The 18,161-nt window shown below is 41.2% G+C and overlaps 1 protein-coding gene across 3 annotated transcripts in view; it reads right to left on the bottom strand.

The window, feature by feature from the left end:
* ELMO1 (engulfment and cell motility 1) overlaps nucleotides 1–18,161 on the bottom strand; it is a 489,334-nt gene that overhangs the window by 311,355 nt on the left and 159,818 nt on the right. For all 3 annotated transcript variants that reach the window (XM_040964657.1, XM_040964658.1, XM_040964659.1), the window contains one exon: nucleotides 7,242–7,277. In XM_040964657.1, the coding sequence (XP_040820591.1) occupies nucleotides 7,242–7,277 (36 nt within the window). The remainder of the gene's footprint in view (nucleotides 1–7,241; nucleotides 7,278–18,161) is intronic.

Genomic DNA, 18,161 nt, shown 5'->3' with positions numbered 1-18,161 from the left:
TTTCCACTCAAAAATAGCCATTGGAATTTTGCATCATTGCAAAAGTTGTGAAAGGGATGGCAGCTCTCCAGGGTACACAGAGACCCAGGGCTGCTGGAGTACAAGAGGGGGTGAGACACAACAGACAGGAAGCGTTAGGTGGGTGGCTTCCAGAGCCAGACAACAGAAGTTGTCCCTCCAGCTCACAGTGGACAAGTTATTCCACCACGCCACGCTTCCGTTTCCTTCCTCAGTAAAGATGGTGGTGATGGCTAACCCAGACACTGCTGCCAAAATGAAACAGACTGTCTTACTGAAAACCCTTTAATGTGTGAATGGGAAACAGCTTGCGAGTGTCTGTTATCAGCCGCTACACAATTGGCAGAATTTAAGAACAGAGCCCATAGTTTTCAACTGCTTTGCCTTCTTTGTGTCTAGGATTCTCTGCTCCTAAAACCAAGGGAAAAACCAAACTAACCAACCAAGAGAGAAAGGCGGCTTAGTGTCTCAGGCTTTTGCAAAGCACAGGGACAGTCCAATCCTACAGGAGCCCAATAGGGGGCATCAGAGGATCGTGTCTCAAAGAAAACTCGACCAGAAAACATAAACTTATTTCAAGAGGAGAAAACTAGAAAGACAGGTGGAAAAGAGACTATATAGAGAGATGAGAAAAGTTAAATAAAAATTCCAGAATATCTCTACAGCCAGTAAATCACAAGAAAATACAAGTATCAGATTGTAGGGGGAACAAAGGAAATCACCTTAAGAAGAGAAATTAGTAAAATTTATTAATAGATTAGATAAGCATTGGTTTACTATGAAACTTTTTATATCATAATGTTAGTAAGCAATGCCAGCTACTGTATTTTGTTTACTTAAAAAGGTGTAAAAACAGCCATTAAATCATAACCAGTAATTGACATCTGTTTATTAGCTGTCATGCTAAAAAAAACCTCATGTGCTAAAGGATTTGCATAACATATCAAGTAAAGCTCATGCTCCAGGTGTCTCCACCAGGCAGAAATCTCTATTCAATGACGTCAGTGTCAGAGCCAGCAATCGAGCAGGTACAGCCAAGGAATACATGTGCCTTCTCCATTACAGCCCCTGATCCCTGAGACTGGGAATACAGACAGCATTCGTCTTCATTAGCAGTTTTAAAAGCAAAAGATAAATTATATTTATGCTCTCCAATGAGCTGACAGCCAAATGACTGCTCCCTGGCTAGCTGCTAGATGGAACCCTAATCCCAATGCCTCTAATAACAGCTGGGGATAATCAATCTCCCCTGGAACGCTCCAGAACACGCTGTACAGACTCCTGAGACAGTCTGCAAGGGCCTTGGGCAGAAAAGAAGGTGGAAAAAAAAATCACACAAGAAAGAGTGCCATGAGGTTCCAACTCTTTCAACTGGTCTGAAGGTCAGGGTTTCACCTGTAAAAAGGGTTGGAGGGAGATACAATGGCTCAACTGGCTAATCCTCCTCTTTGCAAATGTTGGGATCCAGTACAGGCATGGGCACTGGTTTGCGTCCCAGCTAGTCCACTTCCTAAACTCTCTGCTTACAAACCTGGGGACCCTGCACCCAAGTGGGAGACCCAGAAGAAGTCCTGGCTCCTGACTTTGGATTAGCTCAGCTCTGGTTGTTGCAGCCATCTGGGGAGTAAGCCAGCCAATGGAAGATCTTTCCCTCTGTCTCTCCTGTCTGTTAACCTCTTTTTCAATAAAAGTAAATAGATCTTTTTTAAAAAGTGTGCACAAGGCTGTTTGCATTCTCAGTTATCCTGTAGAGATGACTGAAAAGAGAGAGCAGTTTTTCACATCACACACCAGCTTTGATGCTAAAAGGATGGCTCATTTCTTCAGTCTAGACAGACAGATACAAATAGATAAATACACAAACAGAAAGGGTAATACACACATGGGTGATAGACATACAGAATTATAAAGCATGACCTATAACACATTATTATATGGTGACAATGTCTATTGTGCCATAACAAATGTATTTAATGCACACACGTGCATGATTACATGCTGTAAGCTTTCTACACACACACATAGATGTTTGACTGTTGAATGGCATAATAGGTTTCCAGAAGGGACAACTGTTTAAAAATTCAACATCCAACCTAAGAGTAGGGCTGGCATGCCACGTTTTATTACATTGCAATTCAAAGTACTCCACTGCCTCCTCCAAATGAGGCGGCTTAGAAAGGCTGTTATGGAACCCTGACACTGGTGTTGATTTGCATTCCATATGATTCAGGTTCCAACGTGGGCAGGCAGAAAGCATGGTCCCACCTCCGACATCATCCAGCTGGGCAGAGTATCAAGGCTAAGAGAATTCTAGATAGAAAGCAACACATGGCACATTCAGGAACACTGGCATTTGTTTCGTGTATTTGTTTATTTTTAACAGTGTTAGACTAAAGATTCTGCACTACAGAATGCAGTGTAGCCAAGTGCAAACTTTGCATTCTGGCCGAGGACCACCATCACAGCCAACACACCATGTGTGCTGGGATGATCCAATGTAACTGTTTCTTAACAAGTAAGTGAAGATCATCTTCATTCCAGAAAATCCAGCCAGTCTCAAAACCAGCATGTAAACTTATGCTGCTAATTGTATAAAACAAGACTGCTTCAGGATATTTCCATGGGAGCGATGCTCAGTTCAGAACTGGAGGAGAGAGTGAAGGTCACTTCTAAAGTTATCACACATCCTCTGGAATAGATCCTTGAGTGCCACATTGTAAGCGATGACTCGACCCTGTCATTTCAGCTAGCTCTTGTTGGTTGTGGGAGGCCCAATTCACATTCATTGAAAGCTAAGGATTTCTAACTCACCACTTAGACACTTCACTCGGCTTTCAGAACTGTAGCATCAACTCTGCCAGCCAACTCGCTTACAACTATCTTGTTAGATTTACATCAATGATCAATTTCTCTCTTCCTTTATACTAATATGACACTATTCTGATAACTAACTTAATCCTTAAGTGTTGAAGGAAGTCTTAATAAAATCCTCAAACCTGTTTTTTGATCATGTTGGTTATTCTAGATCCTATATATTTCCATTTAAACGGTAGGGTTTATCTTCTTTCTTTGTAAGCTTGATTGCTAAGTCATTAAACATGCAAATTAATTTAGGACGAATCGCTATCTTAACAATGTTGTATCTTATAATCCATGAAGCCGAATATGCCTCCACTAATTTTAGTCTATAATTTCTCTTAGGAATATTCTTAGTTTTCAGCACACAGTATGTCACCTGTTGGGTTTATTCATAACTCATTTATGAGTTGTGGCACTTAATAATTAAAAGCATTAGATTTTCAGGTTCCGGTTACTTGCAGTTAATGTTCATAAAAACACATTTTATACACTGATGCTGTACCCTCCAAACCTGCTCAATTCAGTTAAGCATGGCAATGTCTTTGTAGATTCATTAGGACTTCCTTTTTTTTCTACACAGAGAGCCATGCCTTCAATGACATAGATTGAGCTTTCTTTCTAAAATGATCCCTTCTACGTCCTTCTTGACTTACTGCAATAGCTAGGGACTCCATAGTATAGTGAGAAGTAACAGAAAACAAACACATTTGCCTTATCTTCCATCTTTACAGTAGGAAAAATTCAATCTTTCAATGTTAAGTATGACAGTTTTATGTGGATGACCTATATCAGGATGAAAAGCCTCCCCTCTATTCTTAACTTGCAAGAAATTTTATTATAAATGAACATTCAATTTCATGAAATGCTTTTTCATCATTAAGACAATTCATTTTCTTTCTCTATTTTGTTAAAATGTTTAGCGATACTGATTTTCACACATCATACCATTTCATGGATAAACCCTGATCAGTCCAGATGTATTCTGCTTTATTTATTGCTTGATTATATATGTTAATATGGAGTTAGGGGATTTTCTGTCTCTGTGCCTAGGCCATGTGACCCGTGAACTTTATTCCCCACACCGTCTTTGTCAGGGTTTGGCAATACAGGGAACCTAGCCACATACAACGATTGCAAGTGTACGGATTCAGCAATTCTGCTAAAACTATAGAACAGAATCCCAATTGTTTTTGCATTGGGAGGATTCTGTGAATTCAGTTCTCTTTAACAGTATTCAGATTTCCTATTTTACCCTAAGACAGCTTTGAAGTGTCAGTTTTATTCCTCTTGGCCAATGTGTCTTAGTTATGAAAAAACAGTGTTATAATTTGCAGCCATGATAAGAAATTTTGCTAATTTTTTCTCTGCAGCTATCCATGTTTGTTTCATGTATTTTAAAGTCATATACTTAAGTTGACCACGCTTTATTATTAATTAGTAATTCTTATTAATCATTCCTCCTTATCTTACAGTCTCAATTCTGCTGTCATTATCATTTGCTTGATATTTATTTATTTATATTTATCATTTTACTTTCAAACTACATGTGCTCTTGCATTTACCCTGCATCTCATAAAGTAGAAGTGAGTCATGTGTTTTTATGAGACTTTTAACTGAAATAAGTTGTCCATTTGCACTTAATATATTGACATGATTGGATTTAAGTCGATCCATTTTTTATTTACTTTCTATTTGTCCTAAGCATATTTTATACACTGTTTCTCCTTTTTTATAAAATCTTCCTTTGGATTAATAAATTATGTTTTAGTGGGTCAACTTAAATCCTTATTTGGATTTAGACTTATTCTTCTATTAATTCCTTAGTTGTGACTTTGGATTACAATGTGCACCAATCATTTCATAAAGCCTACTTAAAGGGGAAAGGATACATAAGGAGCTTGCTTATGGGGTAGTTTCACTCCTCCATTCTTTGTGCTCTTTTAATCCTACATATTCCATCCACACTGCCATAGAACCCATAAAAATCATCTTAATCTTAGTTTTATAGCTATGTCTTTTTAAAAATAGTAAAGAAAACTATATTTGTTATAACTATTCACATATTTATAGCTTTTAGCATTTTTCATACAATCCTATAGATCCACAAATTTCCACCTAGTGTCATGTCACTTCAAGCCACATAACTTGCTTCATACGTGCCATGCTGCATGTGTTCTGACAAAGAATTACCTTAGCTTCCCTTGATCTGAAAGCATGTTTACTCAACCTTCGCTTCCAAAGCTACTTTTACTACATATAAAGTTCTGGGTTGTAAGTTCTTTTTTTTTACCCCCCAGCACTTTTAAGGTATTACTACCTACTGGTCTCTATTGTTTCTAAGGGATAATTTTATCATAATTAATGGGTTACTTTTCTCTGGCTGCCTTAAGGATTCTGCCTTTGGATTTCAGATGTTTGACCACTCTGTTTCTAGACAGCTTTTTTTTCTTTTCTTTTCTTCTTTTTTTTTTTCGTATTTATCTTGGCACTCACAGACAGCTCAGACAGATTCATAAATTCATAAATCTTTCATCATTAGTCCCTAAAATATTTTTCTGTTCTATTTATTTCATTCTCTGTCTGGGATCCCACAAAAAATTAATATTAGATCAACTTGTTATCACTCAGATCAAATACGCGCTACTCATTTACTCTAATTTTCAGTGTGACCAATTTATGCTGTTCTATCTTTAGGTTAATGGCACTTCATCTGCCACAGCCAATCATCTACAATAATTCTTCCACCTTAAAAATCTTTATTAGTATGGAGAACAGATCCCATGCTTTTCACTGGTACAATTCTGAGACAGCCATACTTTCCCACTCCTCAATTCCCTTCTTCCTTGTTTTCTTTCTTTAATTTTTAAAAAAGATTTATTTTATTTTTATTGGAAAGTCAGATATATAGATATACAGAGAGGAGACAGAAAGGAAGATCTTCCGTCCAGTGATTCACTCCCCAACTAGCCACAACAGCTGGAGCTGTGCTTATCCAAAGCCAGGAGCCTGGAGCCTCCTCCAGGTCTCCCACGTGGGTGCAGAGTCCCAAGGTTTTGGGCCATCCTCGACTGCTTTCTCAGGCCACAAGCAGAGAGCTGGATGAGAAACTGGGGCTGCCAGGATTAGAACCGGAGCCTATATGAGATCCCAGCACGTTCAAGGTGAGAACTTTAGCCTCTAGGCTATCGTGCTGAGCCCCTTTTCTTAATTTTTATTAAAACATGATTTCAGTCAACTTAATCACAGGCTCAATACACTATTAATCATAATCATCAACACGCAAAATGCTAAGCCCTTCATATTAACTACTGCATTTTCCCATTGTATGATTTACAATTTGCTTCATTTTATGAGTTTCATTTCCATTAAAGACTTCCCATCTGTGCTTTCATTACATTTAATATATTCTACAAACCTAACTGTGGAAGGTGTTCTTAGATCTTCATCTGCTTATTTCTACGTCAGATCATCTCCAAGTCAGTAGCTACTACCTGCTTTTTTTTTTGCCTTAACTATGGTGAATTCCTATATCCTGGGAATCCCTCATTGCATACTAGACATTTAAGTACAATATTGTCAAGGTCCAGAATTCAGTCGTATTCCCCACTTTTTCTACGTGAGAAGCGTAGGGAAAAAGAATGATTTGGGACCAGTCTGTCACAATGTATTACAGGACTCTGAAGGTGATGAAGATTTTTCCCTGAAAATTAAAAAAAAAAGTATGATTCACATTTTGATATTCTGTTCCATCTTCCTTCTCAAACTTAAATTTTCGCATAGTAACTTGTCACCACTGAGATGTGTTTAGCCTGCGTAAGAGTACTTCTGAGCCCAAACGGGGGCTCATCCTGGTCAGGAGGGAGAACTCTCAGAAGTTCTGACATCTCCAAACATAATTATCATGTAATTCACTGGACAGACAGGTACACTGAGCACCATCCCAGATTCCTAGTAAATCATTTTTATTCCGTATTTGGATGTTGATTCTTTTTTAATATGGAATGTGTCTTTCTGAGCTCTGAAGAAAATCAAAGACTTTTGACTTTGAACATCACAACATTCACAAAAGAGAAAGTTTTGTTTAAAGTAATACATAAAATGATGCCAGCATCGCTCCATGAGAAGGGTAGAAATCCTGAAGTGATCATTTACTGGTTACAAACATAAAACACCCGTTGTACTATAAAAAGAAGGAAAGGAAATAAAAGTTTGAAGGAACTTCGTTATAAGAAGATCAAACAGAAAGGAAAAAAACCCACTCAACATATCTAGATGCATAGTTATTCGGTCAGAGGGTCAGGGTTAACTATGTAGAGAAGAAAGGAGTGTTACATCATTAATATCAATTGATCATATATTCTTACCAAGGCTTCATAATCTTCTGTAACTTCTGGTATCGCCTGCAAAATTTAAAAACAACAATCTGAGTGGCTTATCTGAAAGCAAACATTTTTATACAAAGAACCTCATCCTGAATCAAATTCATGATCAAACACATTAAAAAAAATAGACCTGTCATGAAGTAAAGCAATTTTATCTCTCTCAAAGCAACACTGTCAGTAAGAAGTCAGTGTGCTCTGACAATGACAGTGATTTATTTACTTTCTATTTGTCCTAAGCATATTTTGTACAATGATCAGGATCAAGGCCCTCCATCCACCTTTTCACACCCACTTACAAGTAAAGCAACAGGAATAACTTCCTTTGCTGGATGGGGGAAACCCGAGGGTTAACAATGGCTAAGTTCTCAACAAAAAGATCCAAGTGAAAGAAATATTTTATTGTCTTTCTTTGGTAAAATGCTCACTGATCTTATTATTTCTGTTCTTGAGAAAAAGATTCTGCACAGGAAAGACGCTGCAATCATGCTGGACACCAAGGCTGCAACTCTAGAAGAATGTAGTGAGAGACAAGGCGACAAGCAAGCTCAATTGCACCTTGTTTCCAAACTGGGTTCTAGAAGGTAAACAAGCGATTCTAGTCTGGTTAAACGACTTCCAATGCCTCAAGTCCACCAGGTATCTCTTGGCTTTATGTATGCTCTTGCCTCTGTATAAAATACTTATCTGCTTATTGCCCAACTTGTTCTGTCCTGTGTACAAACTCACCTGGGTTCCTCCGGGAAGTCCACCTGGCCTTCAACCCTCCTTCCTCAACAAGACAGAGTGGCACATGTGTCTACATGCCAACAACCCAAAGACATGTCACTCACTCATTTTCACAATTCCTCAAGGGTGACGATTCTGCCCTGGGAGTCACTAGTATCATGTGAGCCACACCCAGAGCAGACTCCCAGTGCAGGGCTGATGAATGGTTTATGGTAGGTTTCAGATGCTCAGCCACTTACAAAGTAACCACTTTAGAATGCTGATGGCCACAGAAAGACTAAAATCTAATGTTTCATAAAATAAGAAATCAAAAATGTACACGAAGAGATCATCCTCATTCTTTCTCCTTCCTCATCATTTTCCTACCTCTCTTTAAAAAATATTAATTACAGATGTGACTTCAGTAAACATGGGGTTTGGTTCCATGACCCCCGGGGATACCAAAATGCTCAAACTGCTTATATAAAATGGCACTATATTTACATTTAACCTGTGCAGATCTTCCCATAAACAGTCTCCAATTTTTAAAGTTCCTTTAAATCATTTTTTGATTATTTATAATATCTAGTATAATGTAAACTGCTTGTCAATAGTTCACCTATCATTTTGTTTCAAGAATAATGACAAGAAAAGGTTGGTACATGTTTAGTACAGATACTAATGCATTGACTACATTCTTTTTTTTTTAAAGATTTATTTTTTATTTTTATTGGAAAGGCAGATACACAGAGAGGAGAGACAGAGAGGAAGATCTTCCATCCGATGATTCACTCCCCAAGTGAGTGCAATGGCCAATGCTATGCTGATCCGAAGCCAGGAGCCCGGAGCCTCTTCTAGGTGTCCCACGCGGGTGCAGGGTCCCAAGGCTTTGGGCCATCCTCAACTGCTTTCCCGGGCCACAAGCAGGGAGCTGGATGGGAAGCGGGGCCACTGGGATTAGAACCGGCACCCATATGGGATCCCGGGCATGCAAGGCGAGGACCTTAACCACTGCACCATTGCGCCGGGCCCCAGACTACATTCTTTTTTAAAATTTATTTTTGATGACGTTTACACAATTGATTAGGGTGGGAAAGGTTGAGAACTATGGGAGAGCGGGTGAGACCACTATTTGCACACCTTCCTTATCTTCTGATCTGGAGGGACAGGAGAATCAAGGGTAGAAGCCACACCCAGCCTCCCAATTTCCTCATTAACCAGAGGTGGGGAGCAACTACCAGGTATCATCCCAGGGCCCCCAATGTGGAGCATGTTCTGAGGGTTCTGCTCAAGTGGTTTCAATAGTTCTGACACGCTGTTGATCACACAGATCCAAGGATGAGGAAATCCTTCTAAGATCCATTGACTGACACAGTCTACCCCAGAGTCTCCATTCACCCAGAAATTTGCTGTCATGCTTCTCTGGGGTGGCTGACCAACTTGTTCTGCCCTCCTTCCTATGCCATGGTACCATATGTCCTCCACAGGCTCCAACGGACTACCTAATCTTCCATGTGCTTCTCGGTATGATATGCTGTCCACTGCACCATCTTTACTAAGAGGTAGCCCCATTCAGACACATGCACTCCACTGTTGGAGAGCAGGTAGGTTCTGCCACTCTCCATGGTTGGAGTTCTGATTCCAACAGTTTAGTGGGGGGAATCCTCAAAGAAATCTCATCTGAGGTGATCCCAGACCTGACTTCTGTGTGTTCCCAACAGTATGGGATCCAGCTCATTCTGTCACCCACATAAACCTATGCACACACCGTTAGTTGTAATTGCTAGGTCAGCTCTATCTTCAGCCCCATTACTTACACAAATCCGTGGGTGCCACGGCCCGGCCCAGCCCTGCCCGCCACACACTTGACTTCCATGTACCATCAAGAGCTGTGGCCCAGTCAAAGCAACCCTCAACAACCCCCCAGGGCCCACCCTCAGCCCTGGTTTCTGTGCCTGCCAGCCTGTGCAGTGGACTGGTCCTGTCTCTCTCACATCCCATTCAGCTCTCATATACTTCAAAGGGTGCTGAAGCCTAACTCAATCTGACTGACTCCACCCTGCAGCTCTCAATCATGTCAGTAGGAGCCACCACCTGTCTGGTAAGACCTGCCTCCAGTCCTGGTTTCTTGTTTACCAGTGGGAGCTAGTGCCCATCAAAGAAGTGCCCACAGTTTTCCTACTGGACCCACTCCTTACCCTGGATAATGCACTCTCCAGGTGGTTGTGCAGTCTAGCTTCACAGGAGTTGCCCCCAGTTCCAGTGCTTGCCAGATGCTGCTGTGGCAAAGCCCAAACTGCTTGCCCTTACTCCGGCTCATGCCTGCACCAGTGGATACAGTCAGTTATCCCAGCCTGGCTCTACCCAGTTCGCATGCAGGTCAACAGGTGTTGTAGCCCTGCTGGGACTGGAATGCCCCCAGTTCCAGCCCTCATGCTCATCAGCAGAAGCAGTGGTTCAGCAGAGGAATCCCTACATCTCCCCTACGAGGCTGTGACCTCCCCGTCTTGGGTCATATGAGTGCTGATGGGTGCCGTGGTCCAACCCAGCCCATCCTGCAAACCATCCTGATTCTCAGTTTTGCCAGTGGTTATCATGAACTGGCCCAGTTGGCCTGCCCCCAGACCTGACCCACAGGTATGCCGGCAGATACTGTAACCTGGCCTGGTCTGGGCTGCTCCTTACCTTAGTTTTTTCGTGGCAAAGCAGTTTCCCAAGCTCCTCTATCAGGTTTCCTCCCAGTGACAGATCTTGTGCACACTGGTGGGTCGTTGGCCCGGGCTGACTTAGTCCCCCTCCTGTACTGACTATTTTCAATCTGGTAGTGAGTCATCAGATGGACAAAGCCTCAGAGATTGAAGGTCAACTGTATTTTCCTTCCTTCATCCAAGAGTCACTTGTGAATGAAATGTGACCAGAGAGGCACACCTGAGCCTATGGTAGGAAACTTGCAGAGGCCAAATATTACTCTCCACTAAGAGAAAAATCAGAACTCTCACCAGAAGTGGCAAGCACCCAGACTGGGGTGATGTAGGATCTGGATGAGCAAAAAACAAACAGTAAAGACGCACTAAAAAATGCTGGGAGCTGGAACAGAAGGGCTTCCATGACTGGATGTGGGACACAATGGTTGACTGCAGCCAACTGAGTACACAGGAATGAATGAACACATAATACTATTGATGTATACGTTTATAATGTTTAAGGGCTAAATCTATGTGAAAAAAGTATACAGATCTGATTTGTACAATTTTCAAATTTCCATGGTGTTACTACTTCCATCATCGGCAATCTAAAATTCCAACTTGACCTCAGTAAATGAAGAGTGGGAAAAAGTCATGCCAGAGTGGGAAAAACTCATGCCAAAGTGGCTTCCAGGAAATGTTGCTCATTTACTCCCATACCCCACTGGAAGTAAATACATAAATTAATCAGTAAGTTGGGAAGAAATAATCTTCTATCCAGCACTGAAAGGAAATCCATAATACAGAAGGAATGACAGCACTAGAAAACCCCTTATTTACAAATTCTCACAGTAATAATTAACCCAGACAAGAAATATCAATGTCAAAACTAGTGAGTGAAATTGGGTCAAAAATAGACTTTTACATTGTTTCTAAACCTCTCACTGCAATTTATCTATGAAGATATCTGGAAGATGCTCTCTTAATCACGTGATCAAAGTTAACAGAAACAGTGTGACAAAGAGACTACCCGTGTTGTTGATAAGGTGCAATGAAATACATGTACATGTGTATGCACGTGCACACATACACACACAGACATCCATTCTGTGATATTCCAAACAAACACATTTAGCACAGATCTGATCATGAAAAATTATAAGAAAAGGGCCATGATTCAATGAAAAACTATGCAGTGTGCCTAACATACCCTTCTGGCTTATCAGATTACAAACCTGTGGTTCTCTTTCAGCTATTTTACCCTCTTTGTCAGCTGTAGGTTACTGATAATGTACATATTTTGCCCTGCCTGGTGATGACTTGACTGCTTTCTTCCCTGCTGTGGAAAATCACTTTGGTTCCCATTTGCAATTCATTTCCATATTCCTTGGCTCTGTACACATTTGTGCTCTTTCGACTTCTCCTTTGAAATGACTGTAACATCCGCCTGGTTCCTTCATATTATATAGGTTAAGACATTCTTTAAACACATGTTCATTTATATTTCTATACTCTCTATATAAAGTTGTGACTTTGCTTTTCCTGAAAATTATCTTTATAAGTCACGTTTTAACAAACCCAAAAGGGAGGCTATTCTATAAAATGGTTAACCTATATTCCTAAAACAAAAATGCCAAACACATGAAAGTATCCTCTGAGGAACGTTCTAGATGGTGGGGTAGAGGACAACTGGTGTTCAAGGCTCCATTCAGTTAGAGCCTTTGTATTAAGGTCTCCCAGGAGGGCGAATGGGGAAACCTGGACAGGGTGTGCAAATGAAGAGCAAAGTGGGAATTCTCCGTTCCATTCCTGGAAGTTTTCTCCAAGTGAAAAATGGCACTGTGCATGTGTGTGGTGAGGGGGTGGTACACACAGTGGGCTCTGCAAAGGTCTCAAAATAACTCCCTGGCCTGATGCCAGAGCATCTGTAAATGTTCACATGTGCACACCCCTCTCTAGGAGTGTGGCCTTGGAGAATGCTCCCTGACCGGAGTACAGAGAAAAACCAGCACAGAACACTACTGGTGTGGAAATCTGCATCTCCATTTATACTCTCAGCCCTTGGCCCCACAGAGGTAAGAACTCAAGGCAGATGCCTAAGTGAGACACCAGAGTACAAGAGTGGGATGATTTCAAAAAGTGAGAAAATGGATATATCCTCACAGATCAATGTGCAAAGCCCCACAGAAAGATACCCCGGATGAGTGAATGGGAAGGTCCCTATAAGGTGAGGAAGCCAGAGAAGGGCCAAAAAGTTCAGAAGCAAAAAATAGAAAGACAAAGGGGCCACTTCCATGTGTAACAGTCCCCATCATGAGGAAGGAGAAGTCCCTTAGCTGAACACACATAAACTGGGTGATGTCTGGACAGGATTTAGGATGCAGGAGGCTTTCTGGGAGTTTCACATTGCTTCCATAAGGAGTTCAACTGCCACATAGCCATCTCAGTGTCTCCTCCTTCCTGTTACTGAAAAGACACAGGTGCATCATGGAAGAGCAGATGTACTGGATTGACATGTAAGGGAGTGGAGTTACAATCCAGGGATGGAGGCAGAGCAGATGGAAAAAGTTCCCAGCCCATCTATTCCAACCTAATCTCCCCACTTCCCCTTTTGCTAGCATCCTTGCATTTACACTTGGGTAAGGAGAGCTTCTGCTTGTGACATTTATCCCTTGTCCTAACTAGGATTCACATCCTACCCCTTCAAACACATTCCTGTTTTGAGTAAAATGTAACGAGGAGAGAAATGCTTCTGGAAAAAAAAGTTTCACAGAGGCCAGAAATCTCTCACTCCAGCCCAAGGGATGGCATTCTTTTGCCCTGAAGAAGATAATCTCTTCCTCAACTGGCCATCTGACCCTTCCTCATTTCCATTACTACAGTGATGGACAAAGACAGACAGAAAGCTCAGGGTGAGGACAGATCCCATTGAAGGAATTGTCTGCCACACAACCTCCAACAAAGCACAAGAAGGCTGGCCTCTTTGGCCTTTGTGATGCAAATTCCTGGCAGAGCCCCCAGAAAGGCTGTTCCAGCGGGGACTCCCTCAGCTGTCCCTGCAATTTGCCTGCTCAAGAGGCAAACAGGCTAAGGCAGCTGGGAGGAGCCGGCAGCCTTTCCAGCTATGCTGACTCTGCAAGGGACCACTCGGAACAGCCTCTTTTTGGCTTGGGATGGGAGCTGCGCTACCTCCCAGTGGTCTCTGAGGAGAAGTGCAAACCTTGCATGGTGTCAGCTGAACTTGGCTGCGAGACTCCTCAGTTTGGCCTGGCCTGGACCTCCTAGGACAGCCAGGAATGATAGGAGACGCCAAGTTCTGAGAAGTACAGACAGGACTTAGAGCTGACAATCTGTGTCTCAGGAGGTCAACAAGGTTACTTTCAAGAAAGAAATTCATCTTCAGATTAAAAAAAAAAGTTTTCAGTCAAGGTTAGTGCTGTCACAGCCAACTTCGTATTTTCCATGCACACTTGTCATGGCCTACCCCAAGGTCAGGAATATCGTTCAGTGTTCAAAGAACACATATTTTGCTAAATGAATAAAACCTGCAAATCCATTCTCAAGTGTGGGCATGAGGCAGCATCAAAGCCAAGACATCATTCATGCAGCAGGATTCAAGGCAGACAGCGATTTTCCCAACACAGAGAAAATTAAAGCAGCTATGGCTTTGGCAAGAAGAAAGTAAACAATGAAAGTTTACCAGGAGACTGTTGTAATGCAACAGTGACATCTACATACCACTACAACCCACAGCATGTAAACTCCTCATCTGTGTGATACAGTGGAGAGGGCACTAATGATTCATACAATTAATGCTGTTTCTGAAGGGCTTTTTACAGTCCTAAAATAACAGTGGGACTCCTTCCACTGTTCTTGATGCTGCCAAATTTTAGAGAAATGACCTCAACCAAATAAATAAAACAGCACTTGTAACTTCCCCAGCTTTGTGACAACTCCTCAAACTCCACACTTTTGTTTTCCTAGGAAGTCTAGAAAACCTAGGGGAACAGCAGCCCTGTATGGATTGGGCTATTGGGAGTAAATGAACTTCCAGCGCAATAGTAAACTACACATGAGCACATGTCAGCAAGCTACTGGACTATTCTTATTTTAAAACAGCTTCATCCTCTGAATAAGAAAAACTACTCTAACAAAATGTGCTAAATATTCATGAAGCTTCCTCTGAAAGAGTTTATCAGCAAATGCTTGAAAAAAAAGATCAACCTGAAAAAGATGTAAATGTCCTACCATAGAAGAATGGTTAGCCTTTCTGTACACATCCTTGAAATTTGTATTTATATATTATATTATATTATATTATATTATATTATATTATATTATATTATATTATATTATATTATATTATTATTAACAAAGTAATATATAGACAATAAAAATAGAGAGGAGAATAATATTGTATGACATGGAAATACTTCTAGGTATTAAAAAACAGGAGATAGGGACCAGCACAATGGCCCAACACTGGCCAGTCCTCTGCCTGCAAGCTCCGCCATCCTATATGGCCGCCAGTTTGTGTCCCAGCTGCTCCTTCCCATCCAGCTCCCTGTTTATGGCCTGGAAAAGACATGGGATACCTGGAAGAGGCTCCTGGCTACAGATCAGTTCAGCTCTGACCATTGCAAACATTTGGGAAGTGAACAAGCGTATGGAAGATCTTTCTGTTTTTCTTTCTCTACAAATCTGCCTTTCTAATATAATTTCTTAAAAATGCAGGTTATAACGAGCATAATTATTCTTTTCTACTTGTATATATCCTGGAAACCCATATGTTTCTAAAACAGTATACAAAAGGGATATGTATCAAGATTACTAAAAATGTGTGGAAAAGAGTAGATGACAAGGGATTCTAATATCCTTCTTATTTACATTATTTTTTAATGAAAATTAGCTTAAAAAATACTGATTTTGTAAGTATAAGAATTCAACTTCATTCAGCCTTGATTTTCTACCCAGGGTGGTGCTACAACTTAGTCATCCTCCACTGGTGTAATTTTCCCGTCACACAGCCCAGTGGGAAGGGAACTGTAAGTACCCTGCCCTTTCATTCTTGGAAATGGTCCCTCTGTTCTCTGCCCCCAGTCATGACTGTTTCACAGTGAAGGATGTAGAGTGAAGGGCCCGATTGTCTTGAACACAAAGAGCATGGTGTTATGAATACCCCAAGGAGGAGACCAGTATCAATCACCATGTTGCATTTACAGTTGCAGGTATGGCTTCTCTTAAATGGAAATTGTCCATTCCTGAATATTCCTCAGGGGGACTTAGGTTGGAGCAGCCTGTACCACAACTGTCCTTGTTTCTATGCCTCAGCCTCCATCAGTAACTAGGAGTGGAATTTCAGAATTCCACCAGGATAGGAAAATTAAGTTCAAGTTTAATCACTCTGCTCAAGTGACACCACCATTCCCTTAGCTCCTTTGTTGTTGTCTCAACCTCATGGCCTTCCTAATACCAGGGAGACAGACCTTGAAAAACTCAGCCTTAGGTAATGACAAGCAGGTGAGAAATCTCTGACTCTCATTATGATTAAAAGAAAGGAAGGAAAAAAATTTCCAGCCAGGATTTTTCAGTGTTTCCTAAAAACTTCCACAAAGTCTAGCTTAGGAATTCCTGCCTTGTCCAGCTGGAAGTCTGCCCATGAGTCATGACTAAATGCCTTCCAAATTGCAAATCCATTCAATTTGTGCAGTCTCTATTCTAAAGGTTTCCTGTTAATTAATTAAAGTCTTGCTACAAGTTTAATTGAGAAGCCAAGCTTCTTTATAAGAAAAAGTCTTTCTTTTTTCGTTTTCATTAGAACAGAGAATCTGAAAAAGCAGCTGCGGGTCAAATGAGACAGCTCTTAGGATGAGTTGCAGCATGAACAGAAGGAAGCAGGCAATCTTACAGCTCCGGTCCTGACTACCTTCCCCTCTGAAGGCAGCACTAGCTTTGAACTTACAGAGAACAGTGAGGGGTTCTCCAAAGGTGAGCCAGAAACACGCCTTTCCCTTCCATGGCCACAGCTTGATGAGAAAGTATGAAACAATTGCAAAGCAGAATTGGCCCTGAGTTCTCCTTATCTGCCTGAAACCTTGTTGAATGCATGGAGTTGGATGACATCCTGATGGCTCTGAACAACAAAAATGAGAACATGCATGATGCCATTTAAATTTTTACTTATCTATTTGAAAGCAGATAGCTGTCTGCAACAGATGGTTTGGACAAGACTGAACCCAGGATCTTGGAACTCAGTTTAGGTGTTCAAACATGTCAGGGTTCGAGTAGTTGAGCCATTACTCAACTGCTTCCAAGAAGTTGGAATGAGAAGTCAAGCCCAGATTCAAACCCAGATACTTCAAGATGTGATACAAGCATTTCAACCACTATGCTTGCTCTCCTAATCTGTGGTTCACATATAGCAGATTCAATATTAACATCCTGTAATGTTCTAAATTTGCAATAAGGGAATATATTTCAGATGTGTTGTTTCAAATCGCAGATCTAGGAATGGCAAATTCAGCTATTCTATACATCAGATGCTGAATTATGAGGCGAGTATAACAGAATTGATATAAAACAAGAATGGTGACAAGACAAATGCATAGTGTAGGTTTTTACTCCTTTTTTCTCTCTTTAAATATTTATTTTATCTACTTGAAATGTAGAGTTACAGAGGATGTGAGAAAAAGAGAGAGAGAGAGAGAGAGAGAGAGAGAGAGAGAGAAATACATTTCCCAAATGACTGCAATGACCAGGGCTGTGCCAGGCCAAATCCAAGAGCCTGGCTTCCAACCAGGTGTCTAATACGGGTGGCAAGGACCCAAGTACTTGGGCCATCTTCCACTGCTTTCCCAGAAGCATATGCAGGGAGCTGGATGGGAAGTAGATCAGCTGAGGCTCAAACCGGCTGTGCCATAGCACCAGTCCCCACTTCTTTCTCTTAAAGTAAGAATAGTAGTGTCCTTTCAGTGAGTGTTAGGAACTGAATTTTGTTTCCCCATCAAATTGACATGTTAAATACTAACACAGAGAACCTCAAATAGAACTCAAAAAGTAAAGACTGATTAAGTTAAGATGAGACCATTTGGATAAGGCCAAATCCAAATTGACTGGTATCCTTATAAGAGGAAATGCAGGTACAGAAAAACCAAAGGCAGGTACACCGAGAAGGGCCATGAGTGGACAGCAGGAAGCTGGTCATCTGCAAACCCAGGAGAGAGGCCTCTGAAGGAACCAACCCTGCAGACACCTTCACCTTCAACTTTCAGCCTCCAGAACTGTGCAAATTTCAGTTGTTTGAGCCATACAGTTTGTGTATTTTGCTACACAGCCCTATAAAACTAATGCAAAGAAAAACAAGAAAATAATCATTAGGTCACATTTGCCCCATTATCAAAGCCTCTGGAGGTACTGGGTCTCTCTCACTACTCTGTACTGGAAGTCAGCATACCAACCTCTGCTCCTAGTGGAGGAAAGAAAGAAGAGAGGGACAAGTGAGGGAGAAAAGGAA

Source organism: Ochotona curzoniae, unplaced genomic scaffold, assembly GCF_017591425.1.
Source record: "Ochotona curzoniae isolate NIBS_2020 unplaced genomic scaffold, NIBS_Ocur_1.0 scaffold_3835, whole genome shotgun sequence".
In the NCBI taxonomy this organism is placed as follows: Eukaryota; Metazoa; Chordata; class Mammalia; order Lagomorpha; family Ochotonidae; genus Ochotona; species Ochotona curzoniae.
Note: the sequence above shows the minus strand (reverse complement) of the source record. Positions and strands in the feature narration are given on the sequence as shown.